The following is a 12,577-nucleotide window of genomic DNA, read 5'->3' on the forward strand; positions in this document are numbered from 1 at the left end:
TCGGAATATAGAGCAGTCACCATTCGGCTTTTAGGGGTGGCTCGAAAACTTATAAAATTATTCCCCGGGCAGGCAAAAGGGAAGAGCGGCCATCTAGTTTTTCTAATAGTCCAATCTCGAAATTGCGTGTTGACGGTGCAAATCGACCAAGTTGAGCATCCTGAACAACTTTTCTGTGTAGAGGCATGCAAACTTGGCAAAACCTTGGAAATTACAACTTTTTGGTGCAAAAGTGACGTCATAATTTGACAAAAAATCGTGATTAATGCAAAAATATTACAGTGGCGGAGTTCAAATTTGCACCGGCAAACTCAAATGGGATATCCCCAAGAAGTAATCACGCTAAATCGGCTTTTCGGGGTGGCAAAAACTTATAAAATAATTCCCCGGGCAGGCAAAAGGGGAAGAGCGGCCATCTTGTTTTTTGAAAAGTCAACTATGGAAATGGCATTTTGCGCTGCGAATTGACCAAGTTGAGCATCCTGAACAACTTTCCTGTTTGGAGGCAAGCAAAATTCGCAAAACCTTGGGAATTACAACTTTTTCGTGCAAAAGTGACATCATAATTATACCCAAAATCGTCGATTACCACCAAAATATAACAGTGGCCGAGTTCAATTTTGCACCGGCACACTTGGGTGGCGTATCCACAAGAAGTTATCCTGCTAATTTGGCTTGTCGGGGTGGCTCAAAAGTTAAAAAGTTTATTCCCCGGGCCGGGAAAATGGAAGAATGGCCATCTTGTTTTTCTACAAGTCAACTCTGGAAATCGCGTTTTGACGGTGCAAATCGACTAAGTTGAGCATCTTGAACAACTTTCCTGTGTGGAGGCATGCAAAATTCGCAAAGCCTTGGGAATTACAACTTGTTGGTGCAAAAGTGACGCCATAATTTGACAAAAAATCGTTGATAACCGCCAAAATATAACAGTGGCGGAGTACAAATTTGCACCGGCACACTTGGGTGGGGTATCCACAAGAAGTTATCACGCAAAATCGGCTTTTAGGGGTGGCTCAAAAATTTAAAAGTTTATTCCCTGTGCAGGGAAAAGGGAAGAGCGGCCTTCTTGTTTTTCTAATAGTCCAATCTGGAAATTGTGTTTTGACGGTGCAAGTCGAGCATCTTGAACAACTTTTCTGTGTGGAGGCCTGCAAAATATGCAAAACCTTGGGAATTACAACTTTTTGGAGCACAAGTGACATCATAGTTAGATCAAAATTCGTTGATAAATGCTAAAATATAACAGTGGCGAAGTTTATTTTTGCACCGGCACACTCAGGTTGGTTATCCGCAAAAAGTAATCACGCTAATTCAGCTTTTCAGGGTGGCGCGAAAATGAAAAAGTTTATTCCCCGTGCAGGGAAAAGGGAAGAGCGGCCATCTTGTTTTTCGAATAGTCCACTCTGGAAATCACTCTTTGACGGTGAAAATCGACCAAGTTGAGCATCCTGAACAACTTTCCTGTGTGGAGGCATGTAAAGTTCGCAAAACCTTGGGAATTACAACTTTTGGTGCAAAAGTGACGTCATAATTTGACCAAAAATCGTTGATCACCACCAAACAGTGGCCGAGTTCAATTTTGCACCGGCACACTTGGGTGGGGTATCCGCAAGAAGTTATCACGCTAATTATTTTGGCTTGTTGGGGTGGCTCAAAAATTTAAAAGTTTATTTCCCGGCAGGGAAAATCGGCCATCTTGTTTTTCTAATAGTCAACTCTGGAAATCGTGTTTTGACGGTGCAAATCGACCATGACGGTGAAATAGGTTTACGCTTAATATAAGCAATTTTTGTTGCTACGTTAAGCCAACATATTTGCTTACCGTTAAACAGCCCTAGGCCATGCACACAGTGCAAAATACACTGCCTACTTCTGTTTGGCTTAAGCAAACGATCTAAAATCTCCGCGCGCAGATTGTTTACGTGCTTAAGCTCGTGTACGTTTAGCATGGAATCCGAATGGTTTTAAGCAATTATTTTTGCTACGTTAAGCGAAAAAAATTGCTTACCGTTAAGCAGCTCTATGAAATTGGGCGTTTTTTCCTTTCATTATTATCTCGCAACTTTGATGACCGATTGAGTTCAAATTTTCACAGGTTTGTTATTTTATGCACATGTCGAGATACACCAACTGTGAAGGCTAGGCTTTGACAATTACCAATAGTGTCCACTGCCTTTTAAGTATGAAACTCTGTTAAACCATGGCTAGTTTATTGCTCCATGGTTAAACCATGGTGGAAGGAAGAGAAGGAGCTCAATCGAAGGGACTTCAAAAGTCGAACCCGTGGTACCGCGGTCGTTTAGCAACACCTCGTAATCACCCACATACCTTATACAGACAATGGGCGACTTGGCGTATGTGAGTTTGCGCATGCGCACTTGGTTCTTCACTCAACTAAGGTGTTGTGTGTCGTATGGATATAATACAGAAAAACAACAGAATTGAATACCAACCACCCTCGTGTGCTACTACCCAAATTTTGAACCACTGCTAGTGACAGGAAAGTCACATAAAATGTAAAAATATGCCATATTTTCGTGGAGCGCCACAAACGGTAAATGAAAACGTGTGTAGCCACAATTCTTGTCTCCAATGATTCAACTAAACACGAAGGCAACGGTGCAGAGCGGCGGTACCGCACGTTCTGTGCAAAGAAATCTTACCCTGCTCGTTAATCGGCCGTCCAGCTGGAGGTCTCCTATCTTTTTCCACTGGTCAGACAGGGGCATTGTCAGAGTATTCTTTTGTTACTCTGCGGTTTTGCAGATCGTTTGAGCTCCTTCTCTTCCTTCCTCCATGGTTAAACTTATTAGTTTTCCGAAGTACTTGAGCTCTGTTTCAATGACTGGCAGAGTTTTCGGATATGTACTCTAGGCTAAAACGGCATGGCGAGATCGATCACTGCTGGGAACGAGGTTGTTGGCTAACAAAAAACAAACCTAAACCAAAAGCAAGTCTGCACACTGTTCTCACATTACATCATCTTGTTTTGACGTTTTTATTACATAAACTAGAACAATTTTAAACCCAGGACAAAGGAATTTCTTAGTACTATTTTTATACACGAATATGTTAATACTGATTACATTGCACATATGTAAACAATGAACTTGCTTCATGTTAAATAAAAAGTTAATTGCCCTGAAGCCCCTCCAAACCAGACACTGCGAATACAAAATTAGTTGGGTTGCTTATTATATTATTGCAAGTGCTTAAGTTTAGTGCTTTTCTAAAGGGAAATTAGGAGGGAAATGCATCTACTTCTTGACTACAAATTGTTGATAGTTATGTCAACAATTGAATAATTCCCTGAAACAGTTTCGTTTATCGAAGGACAAATATAGGCCAATAGATACATATCAAGTTTTATGTACATACACAACATCATTTACTAGTTGTCTAGATGTGGGTGCAAAACTCATTAGATGAATACAACCGTTTGGTTAAATAAAGATGGTTTCGTGAATGATTAGTAAACAGTGATCACAAAACTACATATAATATGAATGTCGTTTTACAACAGAGAACATAGAATCAGCTGTTGCTAACTGGATCTATGGTATAAATGCAAAAACAAAGGTTAATAGCCTGAGGTTTCGACCCTAGCAGAGTCTTTCTCAAATACTAATACAGGGAAATCATTACCCACATTACACATTAAAAATGAAAACTACCTTAAAAACTGTCCAATACATTCAGGTACTCCTAGAACTATCTCGGTTTGGTCTCCCGCTACGGGAGACGATGTAACGGGAGACGATAGCGGAAAACTAAACCGTAATAGTTCTAGGTGATAACATCCAAGAAGCTTTTATTGAGTCAATGCGACATGGAATACATGAAGCGATCTGCTGCACTGCATGATTTCACGAAATTGAGTTCTAAATTACACCTATGTAATATATTTAGTATTTGAGTCGTTATATCTAACCATACAACAAAAGCAAAATTCGTTTGAAATGTTTAGATTATCTGAAGGGACCTACATAATACACTAATCCACTAGTGAGTTCAACTTTCTTGAACATACAGCACTTAAAGTTATGGTACAATTCTTTTAATTGGATAATTACACCTGCTATTATAAGAAAACATAACAGAATCCAGAACTTTGATAACAATACTCGTTGTTGCCACAAAGAAAGGAATACTTTTAGTCTTAATAATCTTTTTTAACATTGGGATACAAAAAGCCTTTGGGCCTGTATAGAGGTTTATTGAAGAAATAAAGCATGATTGGGAACAGTATAATCTTCAATTAGTATAAAAGAAAGATAATTTATAACTAGATCCTAGAAAGTTGTCCCAATAAGAGCATTCCAACATTGTTAACTAAATTTATATAAAGTGAAGTAAAGATTCAACATAATAATAATATCAAAGTCTTATCTAGCGCACGTATCTACCAAACAAGGTACTCAAGGCGCTGAGTATATACAAACTTTCAGAAAGATAGGTACATGTAATTGCAGTGATGAATTGTGAGACCGAATTATTTAGCACCTTATAAGGGTTTACAAGGTGCTACGGCGCATACAGCAGCCACAGCCAGGAACCCCAGGGCGAACCCCTTCTCTTTTTGAAAAGTGCACTGGGTTCTTTTACATGCATTACACAACACATGAGACCAACGGCTTTACGTCCCATCCGAAGGATGAAGCAATGGTAAGTGTCTTGCTTAAGGACACAAGTGTCACAGCTGGGGATTCGAACCCACACTCTACTCAGAAACACCAGAGTTTGAATTCGGTGCTCTTAACCGCTCGACCACGACACTTAAAAAGCCTTCAATGGCAAGACTCTATTTGCTGGTCCAGAAGGTCAGAAAGTCAGAAAGTCGTGGTGGGAAATAAAATAGCTTTACTTATAAATCTTATATATCCTACACATTTAAATTAATTTCAACTACTGTTATCTTTTAGCATTAACACCATTTGAAGATGACTCCCACCATGCTATAGCATACCATCATTTGTTAAACTTGGCATTGATGAACGTGTATCAACAATTCTAACAATAAAAGGATGGTATAAGAAAACAGGTTTGTTTGAATTCATCAATGGATCTATGACAACATCATCCAACGAACACTTGAGCTTTCCTAACAGGCATTAGACGCAGGAAAAGTTTGGGTTTAAAATGTCCAAGTTGAAAAAAATTAACTCTACCTTGATTCATGTGCAAAATTTCAATTTCATGTGAAGGGTCTTTCAGTACAAACCACTATTTGTTGAATAGAAATAAATAATCCAATAATAAACTGCATGGGAAAACACTGCAGCCTCTGGATGAATGTGCTGGTGTCGCATGCAATTATACCATCTATGCAATACATATCCAACGACGTTATTGCATGCATGTGCAAAACTGTCTGCCGGCTGGTTTTGAATAAGGGAATAAAAGGGTAGCGCAGTTTCTTAAACTGTTGTTTAAAACTGCCAGAGTCGTGGCTTTGCGTTAAGGCCCAAGCTGAAGGCGACAGCCTTTATCACACGGCCACGACCCTGCAAGGTTATAACCGACAGTTAAAGAATGTGTCACTATTTTTTTGACAGCCGTGAAATCAAGCAAAGAATTTTGCAATGTGAATCTCCATGCTGCATGTGCATACATCAGTCAGTGCATGCAGGCTTGCTAGCTTATGCACACACATGTACACTCACATACATGTACAGGTACGTCCTACGGTTTTGCATAGCCACGGACACGATTGCATACTATGCAAAAGAGTCTGGAGCGGACAGTATTGCATGGTGGACACAATTGCATCTGACACCAGCGCTCTACCAACTTATTAGTCAACATCTTTGTTCTGGTGGTGTTTTCAAGCAGTTTATTTTAAAGTGCAATTATCAAGTTCCAAATGCTGGAGTCATCATAGTCTTGAAGTCAAGACGGTAATTGTTAAGCGCGGTGTGTAGTTACGACTGTTGCATGTGTAACATCGCACTGTGACTGTTGCATGAACGGCAGACAAATAGGCAGCGCCTAACGACTTGTAGGCAGCGCCTAACGACTTGTCATCCAGTCTAGAGTCATCATGGCTTATATTGTAAACATCTTTAGAGCAAGCCTTGTAAGTGTTGGCTTAAACACCAATCCAGGATGCATGGTAATCAAAACTGCTTACAAGAATTACAAAGACAAAATTGGGCAACAATAAATTATCACCACTAGCGATGAAAAGACATTGATTCTGCCACCCTCCTACCATGCTCCTACTCACTGACCATTCAGTACTATTCACTATAATAGATATACAATACAGGCAGGAGTAATGATATAATGTGCTGATGTATTCTACACAATGCCACCAATGCACAGTTTGGAAAGATACAAGGGCTTATCAAACGAAAACAAACAAAGTTTTTGTTTTTCTAAAGATATTGATCTATATGTAGATTCTCCAATATTGTGTTTTCTTTCTTAAGGAGAGTGGAGAAATTGGCGCCTTCTGCCAGCCATTCTTGCTTCTAACTCTTTGCGTGTGTAGCTGTCAGCACTCTTGGCAGCTGCTATGTAGGAAAACACACACAGCATAGCGTAACCAATGTCATGCGCCATGTTAGACTGGAACTTGTGGCGAACAGTGCTCTTCTGCTTTGGGTCTGTGATACAAAACAAACAGGGAGAGAATTAAACACAAACCCTCAAAATTGATTAACCAACAAAAATTAATAAACCAACACATCAGTGAACGCTAGCTGCTTTCACACATCAATGTAAAGCGCATTGATACGATTATTGTAAAATATAAGAATTGGTTATTATTATTATTGTTGTTGTTGCTGTTGCTGTTGCTGTTGCTGTTGCTGCTGCTGCTGCTGCTGTTGCTGCTGCTGCTGTTGTTGTTGTTGTTGTTGTTATTATGATGATGATGATAATGCAGAATCAAACCCAATGTTTTACTCCAAGACAATCCTGCCTTAATTTCTTCACTTAAAGGGTTTGGGTACTTTTTCTAACCCAAACACAATGTCCACAGATTTACATTCAACTTACACAGTATGAAGATAATGATAGTCGAAAGCTTCCCTGAAAATATTAGTTGCTGAAGTGCTGTAGTTTTTGAGAAATGAGTAAAACAATGTCATGCAAATATGTTTTTACATGCTAAAATAATTTTTGTCTCATGATCACTGAGACGAAAATTATATTCATGACATTGTTTTAAACTACCATTTCCCAACAAAGGGATACAAATAAGACCTACATGTAAGTATGATCACAAAACTGCTGTATTCATAACTTTATTGCCTAAAAATAAGTGTTCTGTAAGTTTACCATGCAAAAATAGATCTTAAAAAGTGGGGGGGGGGGGGGAATAATTATATTTTCCACATTGAACTGTCCCTTACTCTATAATGCATTGGGCGACCTCGGACTCATTTTCACAAAGTAGGTCACAACATGGAAAGGTTTTCCGATAATAGCAGGATAATAGTATGCTCTGATTACTTCTGGAGACAAAAGTTACAAAGATATCAAAGCCTGATCAGAGCATTATGATGCTGTCTTCAGGTGGACATCTTCTTTTGACTGCCGAGGATGAGATGTCCTAAGACGAAACAAAATCCAACACGAGGCTGACAAGAACGGATAAGGTTATCATATCCGTATCTGTATCTGTGAAACCTCTCTATCGACTGTACTTACCATATTCAGCCAACATGAAGATATCTTTCTTCGTCTTGTACTCTTTGATATCCTTCAGCTCAATAAACCACTAAAGAGAATCAAAGAAAAACAACAACTTAGTTTTCCATCAATAAGACCACATGGTATGATTCCATGAGAACTTGAGCTCAGTGAAAGAGTTGGTTTTAGGGTTTATCTGGCAGCTAAAGATGTGTTGTTTATGATAACTTGAATCTTTCTATATCAATATAAGGCGTATTGCAAGGGGTTTATGGAGTAGATCAGTCCCATCATTAGCTTTGTACAAACAACTGGACAATTAGTAAAAGCTGCTTTGGATGAACTTGTGTTGAATTTATTTCCTAAACAATCATGTTTACATTGATAATGGACTAGACTTGCTGGACCACTCATTTGCTACTAAAAGCTAATAAGCTTGGAAAGGTATCATGCTCTTTAGCATCGTTATCTGCAAGAGAGATAGATAATACAAAAATAGCTGAGGACCACTTGCTTCAGAAACCTCTTCCCTGGCAAAAACTCGTGTGAAGTATTTTAGCATAAAATCTATTGCAAACACAACTACATTTGGCAAACCAAATATGTATCCTAAGTAAACAAGCTAATTGCATTGTTTCACCCGTCTGCTAGCAAGAACATGTTGCAAGTTAGCATATGCCCTTTGCAAAATGCGCTGTAAGCTGCAACTAGAAATATAGACCTGCTGCTACTGGGAACTACCTATGTACAACTTTCTGTTCATCTTTAATCATAAACTCACAATCTAGAAATGATGAGGCAAATGGTATCCAAGTAAAAGAGACTAAAAAAAGCACCCTGTGTGAAACGATCAGAAAATAACACCAGCATTTAAAAGTAAGAATAGTGGGTAAACTACAAGGGATTCATGCATAACCTAATACAGTGGTCAGTATTCCTTCACAACAACCAACAGACTGACCTAAAACAGTGGTCAGGATTCCTTCACAACAACCTACAGACTGACCTAATACAGTGGTCAGGATTCCTTCACAACAACCTACAGACTGACCAAATACAGTGGTCAGTATTCCTTCACAACAACCTACAGACTGACCTAATACAGTGGTCAGTATTCCTTCACAACAACCTACAGACTGACCAAATACAGTGGTCAGTATTCCTTCACAACAACCTACAGACTGACCAAATACAGTGGTCAGGATTCCTTCACAACAACCTACAGACTGACCAAATACAGTGGTCAGTATTCCTTCACAACAACCTACAGACTGACCTAATACAGTGGTCAGTATTCCTTCACAACAACCAACAGACTGACCAAATACAGTGGTCAGGATTCCTTCACAACAACCTACAGACTGACCTAATACAGTGGTCAGGATTCCTTCACAACAACCTACAGACTGACCAAATACAGTGGTCAGTATTCCTTCACAACAACCTACAGACTGACCTAATACAGTGGTCAGTATTCCTTCACAACAACCAACAGACTGACCAAATACAGTGGTCAGTATTCCTTCACAACAACCTGCAGACTGACCTAATACAGTGGTCAGTATTCCTTCACAACAACCTACAGACTGACCTAATACAGTGGTCAGTATTCCTTCACAACAACCTACAGACTGACCAAATACAGTGGTCAGTATTCCTTCACAACAACCTGCAGACTGACCTAATACAGTGGTCAGTATTCCTTCACAACAACCTACAGACTGACCAAATACAGTGGTCAGTATTCCTTCACAACAACCTACAGACTGACCAAATACAGTGTTCAGTATTCTTTCACACCAACCTACAGACTGACCAAATACAGTGGTCAGTATTCCTTCACAACAACCTACAGACTGACCAAATACAGTGGTCAGTATTCCCTTACAACAACATACACACTGACCTAATACAGTGGTCAGTATTCCTTCACAACAACCTACAGACTGACCTAATACAGTGGTCAGTATTCCTTCACAACAACCAACAGACTGACCAAATACAGTGGTCAGTATTCCTTCACAACAACCTACAGACTGACCAAATACAGTGTTCAGTATTCTTTCACACCAACCTACAGACTGACCAAATACAGTGGTCAGTATTCCTTCACAACAACCTACAGACTGACCAAATACAGTGGTCAGTATTCCCTTACAACAACCTACAAACTGACCAAATACAGTGGTCAGTATTCCTTCACAACAACCTACATACTGACCTAATACAGTGGTCAGTATTCCTTCACAACAACCTACAGACTGACCAAATACAGTGGTCAGTATTCCCCGACAACAACCTACAGACTGACCTAATACAGTGGTCAGGATTCCTTCACATCAACCTACAGACTGACCAAATACAGTGGTCAGTATTCCCTTACAACAACATACACACTGACCTAATACAGTGTTCAGTATTCTTTCACACCAACCTACAGACTGACCAAATACAGTGGTCAGAATTCTTTCACACCAACCTACAGACTGACCAAATACAGTGGTCAGTATTCTTTCACAACAACCAACAGACTGACCAAATACAGTGGTCAGTATTCCTTCACAACAACCTACAGACTGACCAAATACAGTGTTCAGTATTCTTTCACACCAACCTACAGACTGACCAAATACAGTGGTCAGAATTCTTTCACACCAACCTACAGACTGACCAAATACAGTGGTCAGTATTCTTTCACACCAACCTACAGACTGACCAAATACAGTGGTCAGTATTCCTTCACAACAACCTACAGACTGACCAAATACAGTGGTCAGTATTCCTTCACAACAACCTACAGACTGACCTAATACAGTGGTCAGTATTCCTTCACAACAACCAACAGACTGACCTAATACAGTGGTCAGTATTCCTTCACAACCTACAGACTGGCCTAATACAGTGGTCAGTATTCCTTCACAACAACATACACACTGACCTAATACAGTGGTCAGGATTCCTTCACAACAACCTACAGACTGACCAAATACAGTGGTCAGTATTCTTTCACACCAACCTACAGACTGACCAAATACAGTGGTCAGTATTCCTTCACAACAACCTACAGACTGGCCAAATACAGTGGTCAGTATTCCTTCACAACAACCTACAGACTGACCTAATACAGTGGTCAGTATTCCTTCACAACAACCAACAGACTGACCTAATACAGTGGTCAGTATTCCTTCACAACAACCTACAGACTGACCTAATACAGTGGTCAGTATTCCTTCACAACAACATACACACTGACCTAATACAGTGGTCAGTATTCCTTCACAACAACATACACACTGACCTAATACAGTGGTCAGTATTCCTTCACAACAACATACACACTGACCTAATACAGTGGTCAGTATTCCTTCACAACAACCAACAGACTGACCTAATACAGTGGTCAGTATTCCTTTACAACAACCTACAGACTGACCAAATACAGTGGTCAGTATTCCTTCACAAAAACCTACTGACTGACCAAATACAGTGGTCAGTTTTCCTACACAACAACCTACAGACTGACCAAATACAGTGGTCAGTATTCCTTCACAACAACATACAGACTGACCTAATACAGTGGTCAGTATTCCTTCACAACAACCAACAGACTGACCTAATACAGTGGTCAATATTCCTTCACAACAACCTACAGACTGACCTAAAACAGTGGTCAGTATTCCTTTACATCAACCTACAGACTGAACTAAAACAGTGGTCAGTATTCCTTTACATCAACCTAGACTGACCAAATACAGTGGTCAGTATTCCTTCACAACAACATACACACTGACCTAATACAGTGGTCAGTATTCCTTCACAACAACATACAGACTGACCTAAAACAGTGGTCAGTATTCCTTCACAACAACATACAGACTGACCTAAAACAGTGGTCAGTATTCCTTCACAACAACATACAGACTGACCTAAAACAGTGGTCAGTATTCCTTCACAACAACCTACAGACTGACCTAATACAGTGGTCACTATTTCTTCACAACAACCTACAGAATGACCAAATACAGTGGTCAGTATTCCTTCACAACAACCTGCAGACTGACCTAACACAGTGGTCAGTATTCCTTCACAACAACCTACAGACTGACCTATTACAGTGGTCAGTATTCCCTGACATCAACCTACAGACTGACCTAATACAGTGGTCAGTATTCCTTCACAACAACATACAGAATGACCAAATACAGTGGTCAGTATTCCTTCACAACAACCTACAGACTGACCTATTACAGTGGTCAGTATTCCCTGACAACAACCTACAGACTGACCTAATACAGTGGTCAGTATTCCTTCACAACAACATACAGACTGACCTAATACAGTGGTCAGTATTCCTTCACAACAACCTACAGACTGACCTAATACAGTGGTCAGTATTCCTTCGCAACAACCTACAGACTGACCAAATACAGTGGTCAGTATTCCCTGACAACAACCTACAGACTGACCTAATACAGTGGTCAGTATTCCTTCACAACAACCTACATGTACAGACTGACCAAATACAGTGGTCAGTATTCCTTCACAACAACCTACAAACTGACCAAATACAGTGGTCAGTGTTCCTTCACAACAACATACAGACTGACCTTATACAGTGGTCAGTATTCCTTCACAATAACATACAGACTGACCTAATACAGTGGTCAGTATTCCTTTACAACAACCAACAGACTGACCAAATACAGTGGTCAGTATTCCTTCACAACAACCTACAGACTGACCAAATACAGTGGTCAGTATTCCTTCACAACAACCTACAGACTGAGCTAATACAGTGGTCAGTATTCCTTCACATCAACCTACAGACTGAGCTAATACAGTGGTCAGTATTCCTTCACAACAACATACACACTGACCAAATACAGTGGTCAGTATTCCTTCACATCAACCTACAGACTGACCAAATACAGTGGTCAGT

The 12,577-nt window shown here is 39.9% G+C and overlaps 1 protein-coding gene across 7 annotated transcripts in view; it reads right to left on the reverse strand.

Moving 5' to 3' along the window:
* Positions 1–2,979: 2,979 nt before the first annotated feature.
* LOC139954089 (MAP kinase-activating death domain protein-like) overlaps positions 2,980–12,577 on the reverse strand; it is an 84,272-nt gene continuing 74,674 nt past the window's right edge. For all 7 annotated transcript variants that reach the window (XM_071953759.1, XM_071953758.1, XM_071953757.1 and 4 more), the window contains 2 exons: positions 7,657–7,726; positions 2,980–6,608 (listed from right to left, as the gene is read on the reverse strand). In XM_071953759.1, the coding sequence (XP_071809860.1) occupies positions 6,427–6,608; positions 7,657–7,726 (252 nt within the window). In that variant the 3' untranslated portion in view covers positions 2,980–6,426. The remainder of the gene's footprint in view (positions 6,609–7,656; positions 7,727–12,577) is intronic.

The sequence above is a fragment of the Asterias amurensis genome, chromosome 22, assembly GCF_032118995.1.
Source record: "Asterias amurensis chromosome 22, ASM3211899v1".
In the NCBI taxonomy this organism is placed as follows: domain Eukaryota; kingdom Metazoa; phylum Echinodermata; class Asteroidea; order Forcipulatida; family Asteriidae; genus Asterias; species Asterias amurensis.